At 39.8% G+C, this 12,506-nt stretch overlaps 1 protein-coding gene across 1 annotated transcript; it reads right to left on the bottom strand.

Annotated features, from left to right (window-relative positions):
* Positions 1 to 4,846: 4,846 nt before the first annotated feature.
* Positions 4,847 to 5,536, bottom strand: LOC115964840. The gene has a single exon (XM_031084077.1). It carries the CDS (start codon positions 5,534 to 5,536, stop codon positions 4,847 to 4,849), a length of 690 nt encoding a protein of 229 aa, XP_030939937.1.
* Positions 5,537 to 12,506: the final 6,970 nt, after the last annotated feature.

Here is a 12,506-nt window from a genome sequence, read left to right as displayed (position 1 = left end):
GGCTCTTGAACGTGTACGAGCAAAAGCAGAGCAGACGGAGGATGAACTTGGTCAACTTCATAAGTGGAAGTCTATAATGGAGAAGAAGTTTGACCTTTTAGAACAGGCGAGAAAAGAACTTGAGCAGAGGATGGAGGAAGTTGGGAAGGCCTTGGAAGCCAAAGAAAAGGAAGTCCAAGACTTGAAGGAACAGCTTCGTCAAGCTAAGGAGGTTGCGATTCGTGAATACCGTGATTCCGATGCTTTGTTGGGAGAGCTGGGGGGATCGTTCCTTCAAGGCTTTGATGATGCACTCCGTCAACTTAAGAAAGCCTACCCTGAACTGGACGTGTCAATGATAAATGTCAATGATCAAGATCAGACGTCCGCTTTGCCCGTCGCTTCAGAGAATACAGACGACCTCTTTGGTGAAGATGCGGTTCAGGGTGACGGAGAATCAGTTCCAGCAAAGGATGTCCAAGATGCCGACCCAAAAATGTAGATCAATATTACATCTCTTTGTTTGTATTTATTTTAAGAACGATCCGTCCTTTATTTTTGTATTAAACAGTTGCCCTCAGGGGATTTTATCCGTCATTAATGCTTTATCTTATTTTTATGCATTCTAATATTTTTTGTTTGAAACTTTCTTAAGTATCCGTCCTCTTTATGAAGGAGAGATTGAAAAAATACTCGTCTATGTTAATTCTTTTATAAAGGTGTTGACGGTCTGGTATCCATCTAGTTGTACATGGATTCTCGTTATCCGTCTAACCATCTTGGTGATCCGTCTACTTTGTGGATTATGTTATTTCACCCTTTGGGTGATCCATCCACTTTGTGGACTAAGTTATTTCACCGTCTTGGTGATCCGTCCACTTTGTAGACTAAGTTATTTCACCCTCTTGGTGATCCGTCCACTTTGTGGACTAAGTTATTTCACCGTTTTGGTGATCCGGCCACTTTGTGAACTAAGTTATTTCACCCTTTGGGTGATCCGTCCACTTTGTGGAATAAGTTATTTCACCATCTTGGTGATCCGTCCATTTTGTGGACTAAGTTATTTCACCCTTTGGGTGATCCGTCCATTTTGTGGACTTTGTTGCCTGTCCGTCTACTTTGTGTAGCATATCCATTCGTAATAAACATCCATGTGGAAAATCAAAGCTGTGTCTGAATATTCTTCTTTAAAGAAAATGCGTTTGTGGAAAAAGTACCTGCCCCCTTGGGCTTAAAAAGGCACAAAAATATTGTAGCAAAAGTCAAAGAAAAACTAGTAAATTGTAGCTAGTTTCTCATATTCTCTCTACTGGTAGTATTTCCGAAGATGCTCCGTGTTCCAAGGGTGCTGCAGCTTTTGTCCGTCCATTGTCTCTAGGTGGTAGGTGCCATTCCTTTGCCATGATGTGATCCTGTAGGGACCTTCCCAGTTGGGGCCGAGTTTTCCTTGTGAAGGATCTCTAGCGGCACCCATTACTTTTCGTAGTACAAGATCCTCGACCTGGAAGTCCCTATGCCTCACTTTGTTGCTGTAGTGTTTCGCCATGAGATTCTGATAGCGCGCCAACCTCTGCTCTGCTGCCGCTCTGACTTCGTCCACTAGATCGAGTTGGAGGCGTATAGCCTCTTTGTTCTTATCTTCATCGTAGCTCTCCACCCGGTAGCTCGTGAGCCCTACTTTTGCGGGAATGACAGCTTCGGTTCCATATGCAAGTCGGAATGGTGTTTCTCCAGTGGGTGTTTTTGCTGTGGTCCGGTATGCCCACAGGACGCTAGGTAGTTCGTCCGGCCAGATACCCTTTGCCCCCTCGAGACGGGTCTTGATTATTTTGAGCAAGGACCGATTCGTGACTTCAACTTGCCCGTTCGCCTGTGGGTGTGCAGGTGACAAGTAGTGATTTTTGATCCCTAGCTCCGAGCAGAAGTCTCTGAACGCGCTGTTGTTGAATTGCTTACCGTTGTCAGAGACCAGTATCCTGGGTATCCCGTACCTGCATACGATATTTCTCCAGACAAAACTCCAGATGTTTTTCTCCGTGATGATGGCTAAGGCTTCCGCCTCAACCCACTAAGTGAAGTAGTCTATGTCGACGACCAAGAATTTCAGCTGTCGGATTGCCGTCGGGAATGGGCCCATGATATCAAGTCCCCATTGTGCGAACGGTCAGGATGTCGTCATAGGTGTTAATTCTTCAGATGGCTGCCTGATGAGATTGCTGAACCTCTAGCATTTGTCGCAGGACTGGACATAGGCTTGCGCATCCTTCATCATTGTAGGCCAGTAGTATCCTGCTCGGATCAACTTGTGTACAAGTGATCATGCGCCCAAGTGGTTCCCACAGATACCCTCATGTACTTCTCTCATCACGTAATCTGCTTCCTCTTTGCACAAACACCTCAGGTACAGTCGAGAGAAACCCCTTTTATATAAGACGTCCTTTATCAGCACGAATCGTGATTCCTGGACTTTTAGCTTTCTTGCGGCACCCTTCTCATCTGGTAACACCCCAGCCTTTAGGTAGGAGATCAATGGCGTGGTCCAGTTATATTCAGAATTTACCACCTGCATATTTGTTCCGTCATCGATAAGTGAGGAGATTTGGACAAATGATAATACCTGTTCGGGAACCAGCATGAATTCGGCTGACGCAGCTTTTGCTAGGTGGTCAGCCCATTCGTTCTCTTCCTTTGGGATATGAATGAATTCGACTTCGAGGTTGCTGATTCGGTATTTCAATTCTTCTAAATACCTCTTCATTCTATCGTTCTTGCACTCGTAGTCGCCATTAATTTGACTCGTCACCACTTGTGAATCGCAGTGGACAATTATGTTTTCTGCTCCCGCGGCCTTTGCAAGGTCTAGCCCGGCAACCAAGGCTTCATACTCAGCCTCGTTGTTGGTTGTTGGGAAATCCAGTCGGATCATACATTGTATCTTGTCCCCCTGCGGAGTTTGGATCACTACTCTGGCTCCTCCGGCTCGTCTGTTTGAGGATCCGTCTGTATAGATATTTCACTGTTCTTTCCCTTTTACCAACTGGCCTTCCCCGAGAGTGAACTCGGCGATGAAGTCAGCTACTGCCTGCCCTTTTATGGCCGTCCGCGGGCGGTATTGGATGTCGAATTCGCTTAGCTCTATTGCCCACAAAGCCATTCTTCCTGCTGCTTCTGGGCTATTCATGGCTTTTCTTAGTGGCTTGTCCGTTAAGACAATGATTGTATGCGCCTGGAAGTATGGCTTAAGTCTTCGCGCGGCGATTACCAACGCGAAAGCCAACTTCTCCATCTGAAGGTACCTTTCTTCTGCTCCACGGAGTGCGCGGCTGGTAAAGTAGACGGGTTTCTGTGTTCCATCCTCCTCTCTCACCAAAGTTGCGCTTACTGCGGCTTATGAGACGGCCAAATAAAGGTAGAGTTCTTCGCCTTGCACGGACGGACTGAGCAGCGGTGGAGACGAGAGATACATCTTCAAGTCGTTGAAGGCCTTTTGGCATTCATCCGTCCACTCAAATGATTTTCTTAGAGTGCGGAAGAATGGTAAACACCTGTCCGTCGCCCTTGAGACGAACCTGTTTAGAGCTGCGATCTTTCCATTTAAACTTTGGACCTCCTTAACCGTCCTTGGTGGTTCCAACTCCATTATGGCCCGCACCTTCTCTGAGTTGACCTCTATTCCTCTTTGGGATACCATGAAACCCAAGAATTTTCCCGCCATTACTCCGAATGCGCATTTGTTCGGATTCAACTTCATGTTGAATGATCGGAGCGTATCGAATGTTTCTCTGAGGTCGTCTAGGTGATCTTTTTCGTGTAGGCTTTTTACCAACATGTCGTCAACATAAACCTGAATGTTCCTGCCGATCTGATGTGCAAACATCTTGTTCATTAGCCTTTGGTATGTTGCTCCAGCATTGTTTAGTCCAAAAGGCATCACCTTGTAGCAGAATAATCCCTGGCTTGTGACGAAGGAGGTCTTCTCCTGATCAGATTCGTCCATCCTGATCTGGTTGTAGCCAAAGAAAGCGTTCATGAAGCTTAGGAGCTAGTGTCTTGCAGTTGAATCCACCAGGGTATCTATCTGTGGGAGCGAGTAGCTGTCTTTGGGGCAAGCCTTGTTGAGGTTTATGAAATCTACGTACATCCTCCAGTTTCCGTTGGCCTTTTTAACCATAACGACGTTTGCCAACCAGTTGGGATAGTATACTTCCCGGATGAAACCTGCCTCCAGTAACTTCCGAACCTCCTCGGCTATGGCCATGTCCCGTTCCTGGGCGATGACTCGTTTCTTTTGCCGGATGGGAGGGAAGGAGGGCGACACATTCAACCTGTGGACCATGACCGAGGGGTCGATTCCCGGCATGTCTTCATGACTCCAGGCGAAGACATCTTGGTTATTTCTTAGGAAAGTCGTGATCGTCTGGCGTACGGGCCAACTGGCTAGTGTGCCAATTTTAGTCGTTCGTTCAGGCCGCGTGTCGTCAAGTCTTACTTCTTCTAGCTCTTTAACTAGCTCTGCTAATGCTCGCTGCTTCCCGATACACATCGTTTGCTACTGATCCTCCATCTCTAACATGGCGATATAGCATTCTCACGTTGCTACTTGATTTCCCTGCAGTTCTCTTACCCCATATTCCGTTGGGAATTTGATCATCAGGTGGTATGTTGAAGTTACCGCCTTCCAGGAATTGAGAGTGGGTCGCCCGAGGGTGGCGTTGTAGGCAGACGAGCAGTTGACTACGAGAAACGTTATCTCCTTAGTGATCTGCTGAGGATAGTTACCCGCCGTCACAGCTAGTGTTATTGCGCCCAAAGGGAACACCTTCGTACCCCCAAATCCCACGAGTGGGGCGTTCGTTGGGGTCAACCATTACCTGTCGATCCTCATTTGTTGGAATGCTGGATAGTACAGGATGTCTGCTGAGCTGCCGTTGTCGACGAGGACCCGGTGCATGTTATAATCCCCAATCTGCAAGCTGACCACTAGCGCGTCGTCATAAGGATGGTAAAGTCTCCTAGCGTCATCCTCTGAAAATTTTATGACGGGGTTATCTATTCGCGGCATCTTTGGTACGGATCCTGTGAGTTGGACGCTATGGACCATCTTGAGGTAGGTTTTGTGGGCTTTCTTGGAAGATCCGACTGTGGCTGTGCCCCCTACGATCATTCTTATGTCCCCTATGGGTGGTCTAGGGCGCTCGTTTTCTTGTCGTGGGGCCTGTTCCTCCGGTGTATCAGTTCTTTCCTTGCTGACGAACCTCTGTAGCTTCCCCTGCCTGATTAGGGCCTCAATCTGCTGCTTCAAGTCGTAGCAGTTGGCTGTGTCGTGCCCGTGGTCTTGGTGAAAGCGACAATACTTGTCTCTTGGTCTTTTGTTGGGGTCTCCCTTCAACTTTCCAGGGAAATTCAATGCTCCTTCATCTTTGATTTGCATCAATACTTGGTCGATCGGGGCGGTTAATGGGGTGAAATTGGTGAATCTTCCAGTGGGGGGTCTAGGGTGCTTTTCATCACGTTGATCCCTAGTTCTAGCGACCTTTCGCCCCCTATCTTGTCGCATGTCCTCCTACCTCTCCCTCTTCTTAGGCTTTTCCTCGTAGGCTTGCAATGCATCCTCTGCATTCATGTACTTGGTAGCCTTGTAGAGAACGTCCGTCATGGTTTTCGGATCATTCTTGTACAAGGAAAACAAGAACTTACCCTTCCTTAGCTCGCTAGTAAATGCGGCTACGAGTATCTTATCATCAGCTTCGTCAATCGAAAGGGCTTCTTTGTTGAAACGAGTTATGTAGGCCCGCAGCATCTCGTCTTCTCGTTGCTTGATGCTCATTAAGCACGCGGTGGACCTTTTGTATCGATGTTCGCCTATGAAGTGTGAGGTGAACTGGGCGCTCAACTCTTTGAAAGTATTGATGAAGTTTGGTGTCAACTTACTGAACCAAACCCTTGCAGGCCCCTTCAGCGTGGTCGGGAACGTCCTACACATGATCTCGTCTGGTAGCCCCTGAAGGTGCATCAGGGTCTTGAAGGTCTCTAGATGATCGAGAGGGTCCTTGACCCCGTCGTAACTTTTGATCTAGGGCATCCGAAACTTCGGTGGCAGGGGGAATGAGTTGACGAATGTGGTGAATGGTGAGTCGGTTTTGTTCACTAAATCGTCGAGATTAGAAGATACTCGTCCCTTGAGGGCATTCATCATGACCTCCATCTCTTCCTTCATCACCTGCATCTCTGCGATGATAGGCGGAGGGGCAAGATCCATGAGAGACGGAAGGCTTATGTTTTGCCGCTGCTGCCCTCTGGCCTCTCTTGCTCCCTTCGTTCAGCACTGTTACCTTCCTAGTTTTCCTCCTGAAGGTTAGGTCCTGCATCCCTTTGGCGTAGCTGCTCCTCCAGATCATGGTTCTGTTTCGTGAGTTGTTCTACTGCTGCCATGAGAGTCTGGACCTGCCTTTCCAATGCAGTAGATCTCGGTGGCTCGTCTTCTTGAACGTTGTTAGTGGTAGCCATCGAGCGAGTGAGTACCATGCGACTCTTATGTCCGGGAGGCGATAGTCTGGCTTAAACTCTTCGCGTTCCCCACAGACGGCACCAACTGATGATGCTGTAAAATCACCAGTGAGCTACACGATCCACGTTCACTCAAACTAATAACCTGCAAGAAGAAAGAAGTGATCTCGCCGAGGGCACCGGTGTGGTGTCGGCTAAATACCCTCCGACAGTCAAGTTAGAATTGTTCTCAACTCTAGAGTGCTAGAGAGAGTAAATTATGCATACCTTGATTTGCGAGGGTATTGAGACTTTTATAGTAGTAGGTTGACCTTTCCTCCTTGATGTGGAAGTCTTTTCCTTATAGGAATCCTCCTGAGTAATCCCAAACGTGATGGACAAGACATTTCCTTGTAGAGAGGATTTAACGCGCGTATCTTCCAGAATGCTCTTTGCGCTAGGTTTTTTATTTCCTTGGAGACTCTACGTGTGCGACAAGAATATGGAACTGCTCTAGGCCCCTGGGCTCTACTGTTGCTGGCCCATGGGCTCGGATCCGTCAGGCCCAATGTGGTGAAAGTCCATTGTGCTAAATTTTGCCCCTTCATGAATTATGATGGAAAGGTGCAAAGAGTCAGACTAGAAAAGAAACAGAGATCACACAAACCAGAAAAGAAAGGAAAACTAGAAACAGAGCACCTCACGTACCTCTTGTTAGCGTTCAGCTTGGGTTTTTTTTTTTTTTTTTTTTTTTTTCCTGTGGAGGTGGTGGAGGAGAGAGAGAGAGTTAAATGAGAGAGAGAGTCAGAAGTCAAATTTTTTTAGATTTAGAGATAAATTTAGAAGGTAATAAATGAGAGTAATTAATTAGATTCTAATAAGAATATTTGTAATAATTATAGTTTTTTTTAACCGTTGGATCTACTTAAATCCAACGGTTTAAAAAATGTGTAACTTGAACCTATCTCTTATTTTAATGTGTTGTATAGTATAGGAATATAAAAGTTGAGATGTTGGGTGTGTTGTAAAATGGTATGATATAATAAATAAAATAGCGTTTGAGATGGTAAAATGAGATATTTTGTAGAAACCAGATGCTAATGCTCAAGAGGCTCTTTGGTTAGCTGAAAAAAGTAGTGTTTTTTGTTTACATTTTTAGTTTTAAGTGAGACCTACCACAAAAAAACTTGTTTGGTTTAAGAACTTGTACTCAATTTTCATTTTCAGTGTATTCCTTTTCATAGAAAACGAATACAATGACAATTTTGTAAATATTGTGAAAGTATGAAGGGCCCCACCTAATTGATGTGAGTGTGTGTAAGTGAAAAAATTAACTTAAAAAAAAACAAAAACAAAAACAATGGCAAACCTATATATGATGTATTTTATGTATTCAAAACAACTTATCAGATACCCTCAAATGTGAAAATGAGTCCTTTTTTATATATTCAATTCCAGTATCTAAATACAAAAAAGAAAAAAAAATGAAAAATGAATACACCACTTTTTGAAACCAAACAAGGCCTAAGTTAGACAATGTGTAAGGCTACAACTTTTTTATTTTTTAAATAAGGGTACAACTTGTTGGAATAATAGATTGGGAGTGTTATAGTTTTAAAATCAAGTATCAAATTTGTTGGATTGTGAGCTATGTCATTCTACCTCAAAACCAATTGGTGATAAAGAAGACAAACTCAAATTTTTTATAGCATTTGACATCATACTTCGCAGGCCTATTTTTAGAGTAGCTGTAAGAAGTTAAATTGTGGTCCCCCAAAAAAATTGATAATGTCTAGATTGATAAGTATTGTTTTAGGTTGATAAGTATGACAATTTCGTAAATATTGTGATAATACGAAGGGCCCCACCTGATTTATGGGAGCGTAAGTGAAAAAATTAACTTAAAAAAAAAAAATAGAAAACAGTGTCAAACCTGTATTTGATGTATTTTATGCATTCAAAACAACTTACCAGATACCCTTAAGCATGAAGATGAGTCATTTTTTATATATTCAATTTCAATATCTAAATACAAAAAAGAGAAAATGAAAAATGAATACACCATGTTTTGAAACCAAACAGGGCCTAAGTTAGACAAAGTGTAAGGCTACAACTTTTTTATTTTTTAAATAAGGGTACAACTTGTTGGAATAATGGATTGGGAGTGTTATAGTTTTAAATTCAATTATCAAATTTGTTGGACCGTGAGTTATGCCATTCCACCTCAAATCCAATTGGTAATGAAGAAGACACACTCAAATCTTCTATTGCACTTGACATCATACTTTGAAGGCCTATTTTTAGAGTGGTTGTAGGAAGTTAAATTGTGGTCTCCCAACAAAATTGATAATGTCTAGGTTGATAAGTATTGTTTTCTCACATTTATTATAATAATAAAAAAAATAAAAAAAGAACCTAGGCTCGAATACTCTTGAGTTTGGTTTTTTACTTAATATTCAATTTTGATTTACCAAAGGAAATGAATTTCAATAATAAATTAATAATATAAAAAGGCAGCACCAATAGTCCAAAGAGTTAGAATCCTTAATCATAGTAATTTTATTGTGCATTCTATTAACTTAATTGATAAGATATTTTGTGGTCAAATATTTATTATAATAACAAAATTGGTCAAATAAGATATTTAGAATTCTAACATCTACATAAATTGGTAAAGCAACTCCTCTTGTGATAACTGGTATGTCCTGCCTCACTTCTTCATAAATTGCGCTTGTTATTATTATTATTTTTGAGATCCTTTCCCTTCCTTATTTACAGGCCAAACTAGCCCCTAAGTCATTCTTGAGAGCGAGATTATTGACCTAACTTTAGAAGCAGAAATTCAACCAGGTATGCTTGGCTTTCATGATCCTTCTTCTTTTCCCCCTCTTCTTGGTTCTGCTATGGGAAACTGCTCTTGCTCTTCTTTTAATTATTTCGGTAGGATCCCTCCCCCTTTTTTACACTGAATGCTTCCCTATAGATCTTGCTAAGGAGTTAGGGGAACAAGCAAAGTGGGATCCTTGAGGTGACAGGAGCACCTCCTCCAATTCAAGAGGCTTCTTTGAATGCACCAAATGAAGCTAGTATCTGACTTTTTCTTTTTCCCCTTTCTATTAACTTAGTTGGTAAAATATTTTGTAGTCAGATAAGATATTTAGAATTCGAATAATAAAGTGCTCCCATAAGTTGAAATTTTATCTCTCTCTCATATAAATTATAGCAATTTTATTAGTATTTTTTTAATACATATTAATTATGAAATATTAAATCTTCAATCCTCGTAATCTTTTATTAGCATTATTTCAACAAAGTATTATTTAAGACTTAAGATATATGGCAATGAATTAATCCGATTTCCACTTTAATTCTTATTTTATTTTATCAATTTTTTTTTTAGAAATTTATTTTATTTTATAATTAATTGTTCAATGTCAAAAATCAAAAATCAACCTCTCTCATATAAAAAAAAGGGGGGAAATTGTAAATTACACCTCTAAAATTTGAAGGTATTTGGAATTTACACCATAAAATTTCAGGATTTGAATTTTACCCCATGAAATTAAGGGTGTTTAGATTTTACAACCCGACGTTTTAGAATTTGGATTTTACTCTCTAAAACTTGAAAGTATTTGGATTTTATACTCCAAAATTCTGAAACTTTAGTGTGTAAAATCTACACACTCTCAAAATTTATGGAGTAAAATCCAAACATTTAAAAAAAATTTAGGGGTAAAATCCAAATTTTGAAATGTTAGGATGTAAAATTCAAACACTTCCAAACTTTAGGGGGTAAAATCTAAATTTTGAAATTTTAGAGTGTAAAATCTAAATACCCCCAAACTTTAAGAGTGTAATTTGCAATTTACCCTAAAAAAAAAAAGCATACATAAGGAATATATTTTCTTTTTGGAGTTGAGTTAAAAATCCTGATCTAAACGACATATATAGCTCCTCCAAATCCATAACTAAGGATTTTTTTTTTTAGGCTGCGTTGGAAATCCTGAATCCTGATCTACCTGACATATATAGCTCCCCTTGGAGCTTGAACCTGTGATGCCACCCCCACAAGCACTTAGCACTTAGTTACATAAGGAATATCTTATAAATATTTAGAATCACAACTTATGTGATTCACATGTGAGGATGATCTAATTTAGAACTTAGTATTTGCTAACTTTATTGGGTGTTTTCATTTAAATATATATATATATATATATAAATATAATTTTTTTTAACTGAATGTATAATGTACGTATATATAATGTTTTAAAAAGCTATAATTAGAGGAAAAAAAGGTTCAAAAATTGTGCTTTAAATAATTGCAATTTCAAAACAGCATACCAAATGAGAACTTAGCCAACAACAAACCCGACCTAGCGTGCCACCATTCGCTCAAATTTTTTTTTTTTTTTTTACTTAAATGGGTTTACTAAATAAAGAGATATAATTACAAATGGAGACTGGTGAGGTTTAGGATAAACTTTTTTTTCTCCCCAAATCCTCATTAAACTCTTAAATTTCAGGAATTCTATTCCAGACCAATTCCATTTATATTTGAAAAATCCAAGCTTGTAACAAACATGTTTACTTATCTTATGGTTGGGTTAAACAAGTCGAATCAAGTTCAGGTAACCTAAAATTAAATATCTAAAACAAAGTAATGCTACATACAAAGAAAACAAAAATTGACATTTTTTTCATACCTGGTGAGTTGGTAAGGTTTCACTGATTCTCATATGGATTTACCACTTATATCACTTTTTTATTTACCACTAACAATCTGTCATATCAGCAAATATTAAATTTTTTTTATGTCTCTAGACTCTCTCAATACTATTTAACAGAACTTAAGCACTAGAAAGTAACCTAACACTAGATTAATTAAATTTTATGAGGACAAATAGACATGTAAAGGTATTTTAGTAATTTAAATTAATAACTAGGTTGACTTTAGGTACCTAAACTATAAAACCCAAACTGTTTTGAACTGACTATATAATTTTTAGTATAAATACAGTTAACACCCTTGAGATTTAGACTGATGTCAGCTAGGTCTAAATTTTTTTTTAAATTAACTAACTTGGTCCCTAATCACTATGAGAGAAATGAAAAAAAGTTAGTAATGGTTTAGGAAGTTGAGTTTAGGAACTAAGTTGGTTAGTTTTGAAAAGTTTTAAACCTAGCTGATTTTAATCCAAACCTTAAAGGTATTAACTGTATTTTACCCTAATTTTTATTTCAAGTAGGTTTGGATTGCCTCAATGATGATGACTTTGTAGTACAATAAATTAATAACTAGGTTGACTTTAGGTACCTAAACTATAAAACCCAAACCGTTTTGAACCGACTATATAATTTTTGGTGTAAAATATAGTTAACACCCTTGAGATTTGGACTGATGTTAGCTAGGTCCAATTATTTATTTATTTATTTAAATTAACTAACTTGGTCCCTAATCACCATGAGAGAAATGAGAAAAAAAGTTAGTAGCAGTTTAGGGTCCAAGTTGAGTTTAGGAACCAAATTGGTTAGTTTTGAAAAGTTTTAGACCTAACTGACATTGGTCCAAACCTCAAAGGTATTAATTGTATTTTACCCTAAGTTTTCTTTTAAGTGGGTTTGGATTGCCCCAATGATGACGACTTTGTAGTAAAATAAATTAATAACTAGGTTGAATTTGGGTACCTAAACTATAAAACCCAAACCGTTTTGAACTGACTATATAATTTTTAGTGTAACAGTTAACACCCCTGAGATTTGGACTAATGTTAGCTAGGTACAAATTTTTTTAAAATTAACTAACTTGGTCCCTAATCACCATGAGAGAAATGAGAAAAAAAGTTAGTAACGGTTTAGGGTCCAAGTTGAGTTTAGGAACCAAGTTGGTTAGTTTTGAAAAGTTTTAGACCTAATTGACATTGGTCCAAACCTCAGAGGTATTAACTGTATTTTACCCTAATTTTTATTTCAAGTGAGTTTGGATTGCCTGAATGATGATGACTTTGTAGTACAATAAATTAATAACTAGGTTGACTTTA

The sequence above is a fragment of the Quercus lobata genome, chromosome 10, assembly GCF_001633185.2.
Source record: "Quercus lobata isolate SW786 chromosome 10, ValleyOak3.0 Primary Assembly, whole genome shotgun sequence".
In the NCBI taxonomy this organism is placed as follows: Eukaryota; Viridiplantae; Streptophyta; class Magnoliopsida; order Fagales; family Fagaceae; genus Quercus; species Quercus lobata.
The sequence above is the reverse complement of the archived record's forward strand: the minus strand, read 5'-3'. Positions and strand labels throughout refer to the sequence as shown.

What these genes read in the sequence shown, in the direction of transcription:
- LOC115964840 (XM_031084077.1), bottom strand. Translation starts at nt 5,536, where the DNA reads ATGCGACAAGATAGGGGGCGAAAGGTCGCTAGAACTAGGGATCAACGT.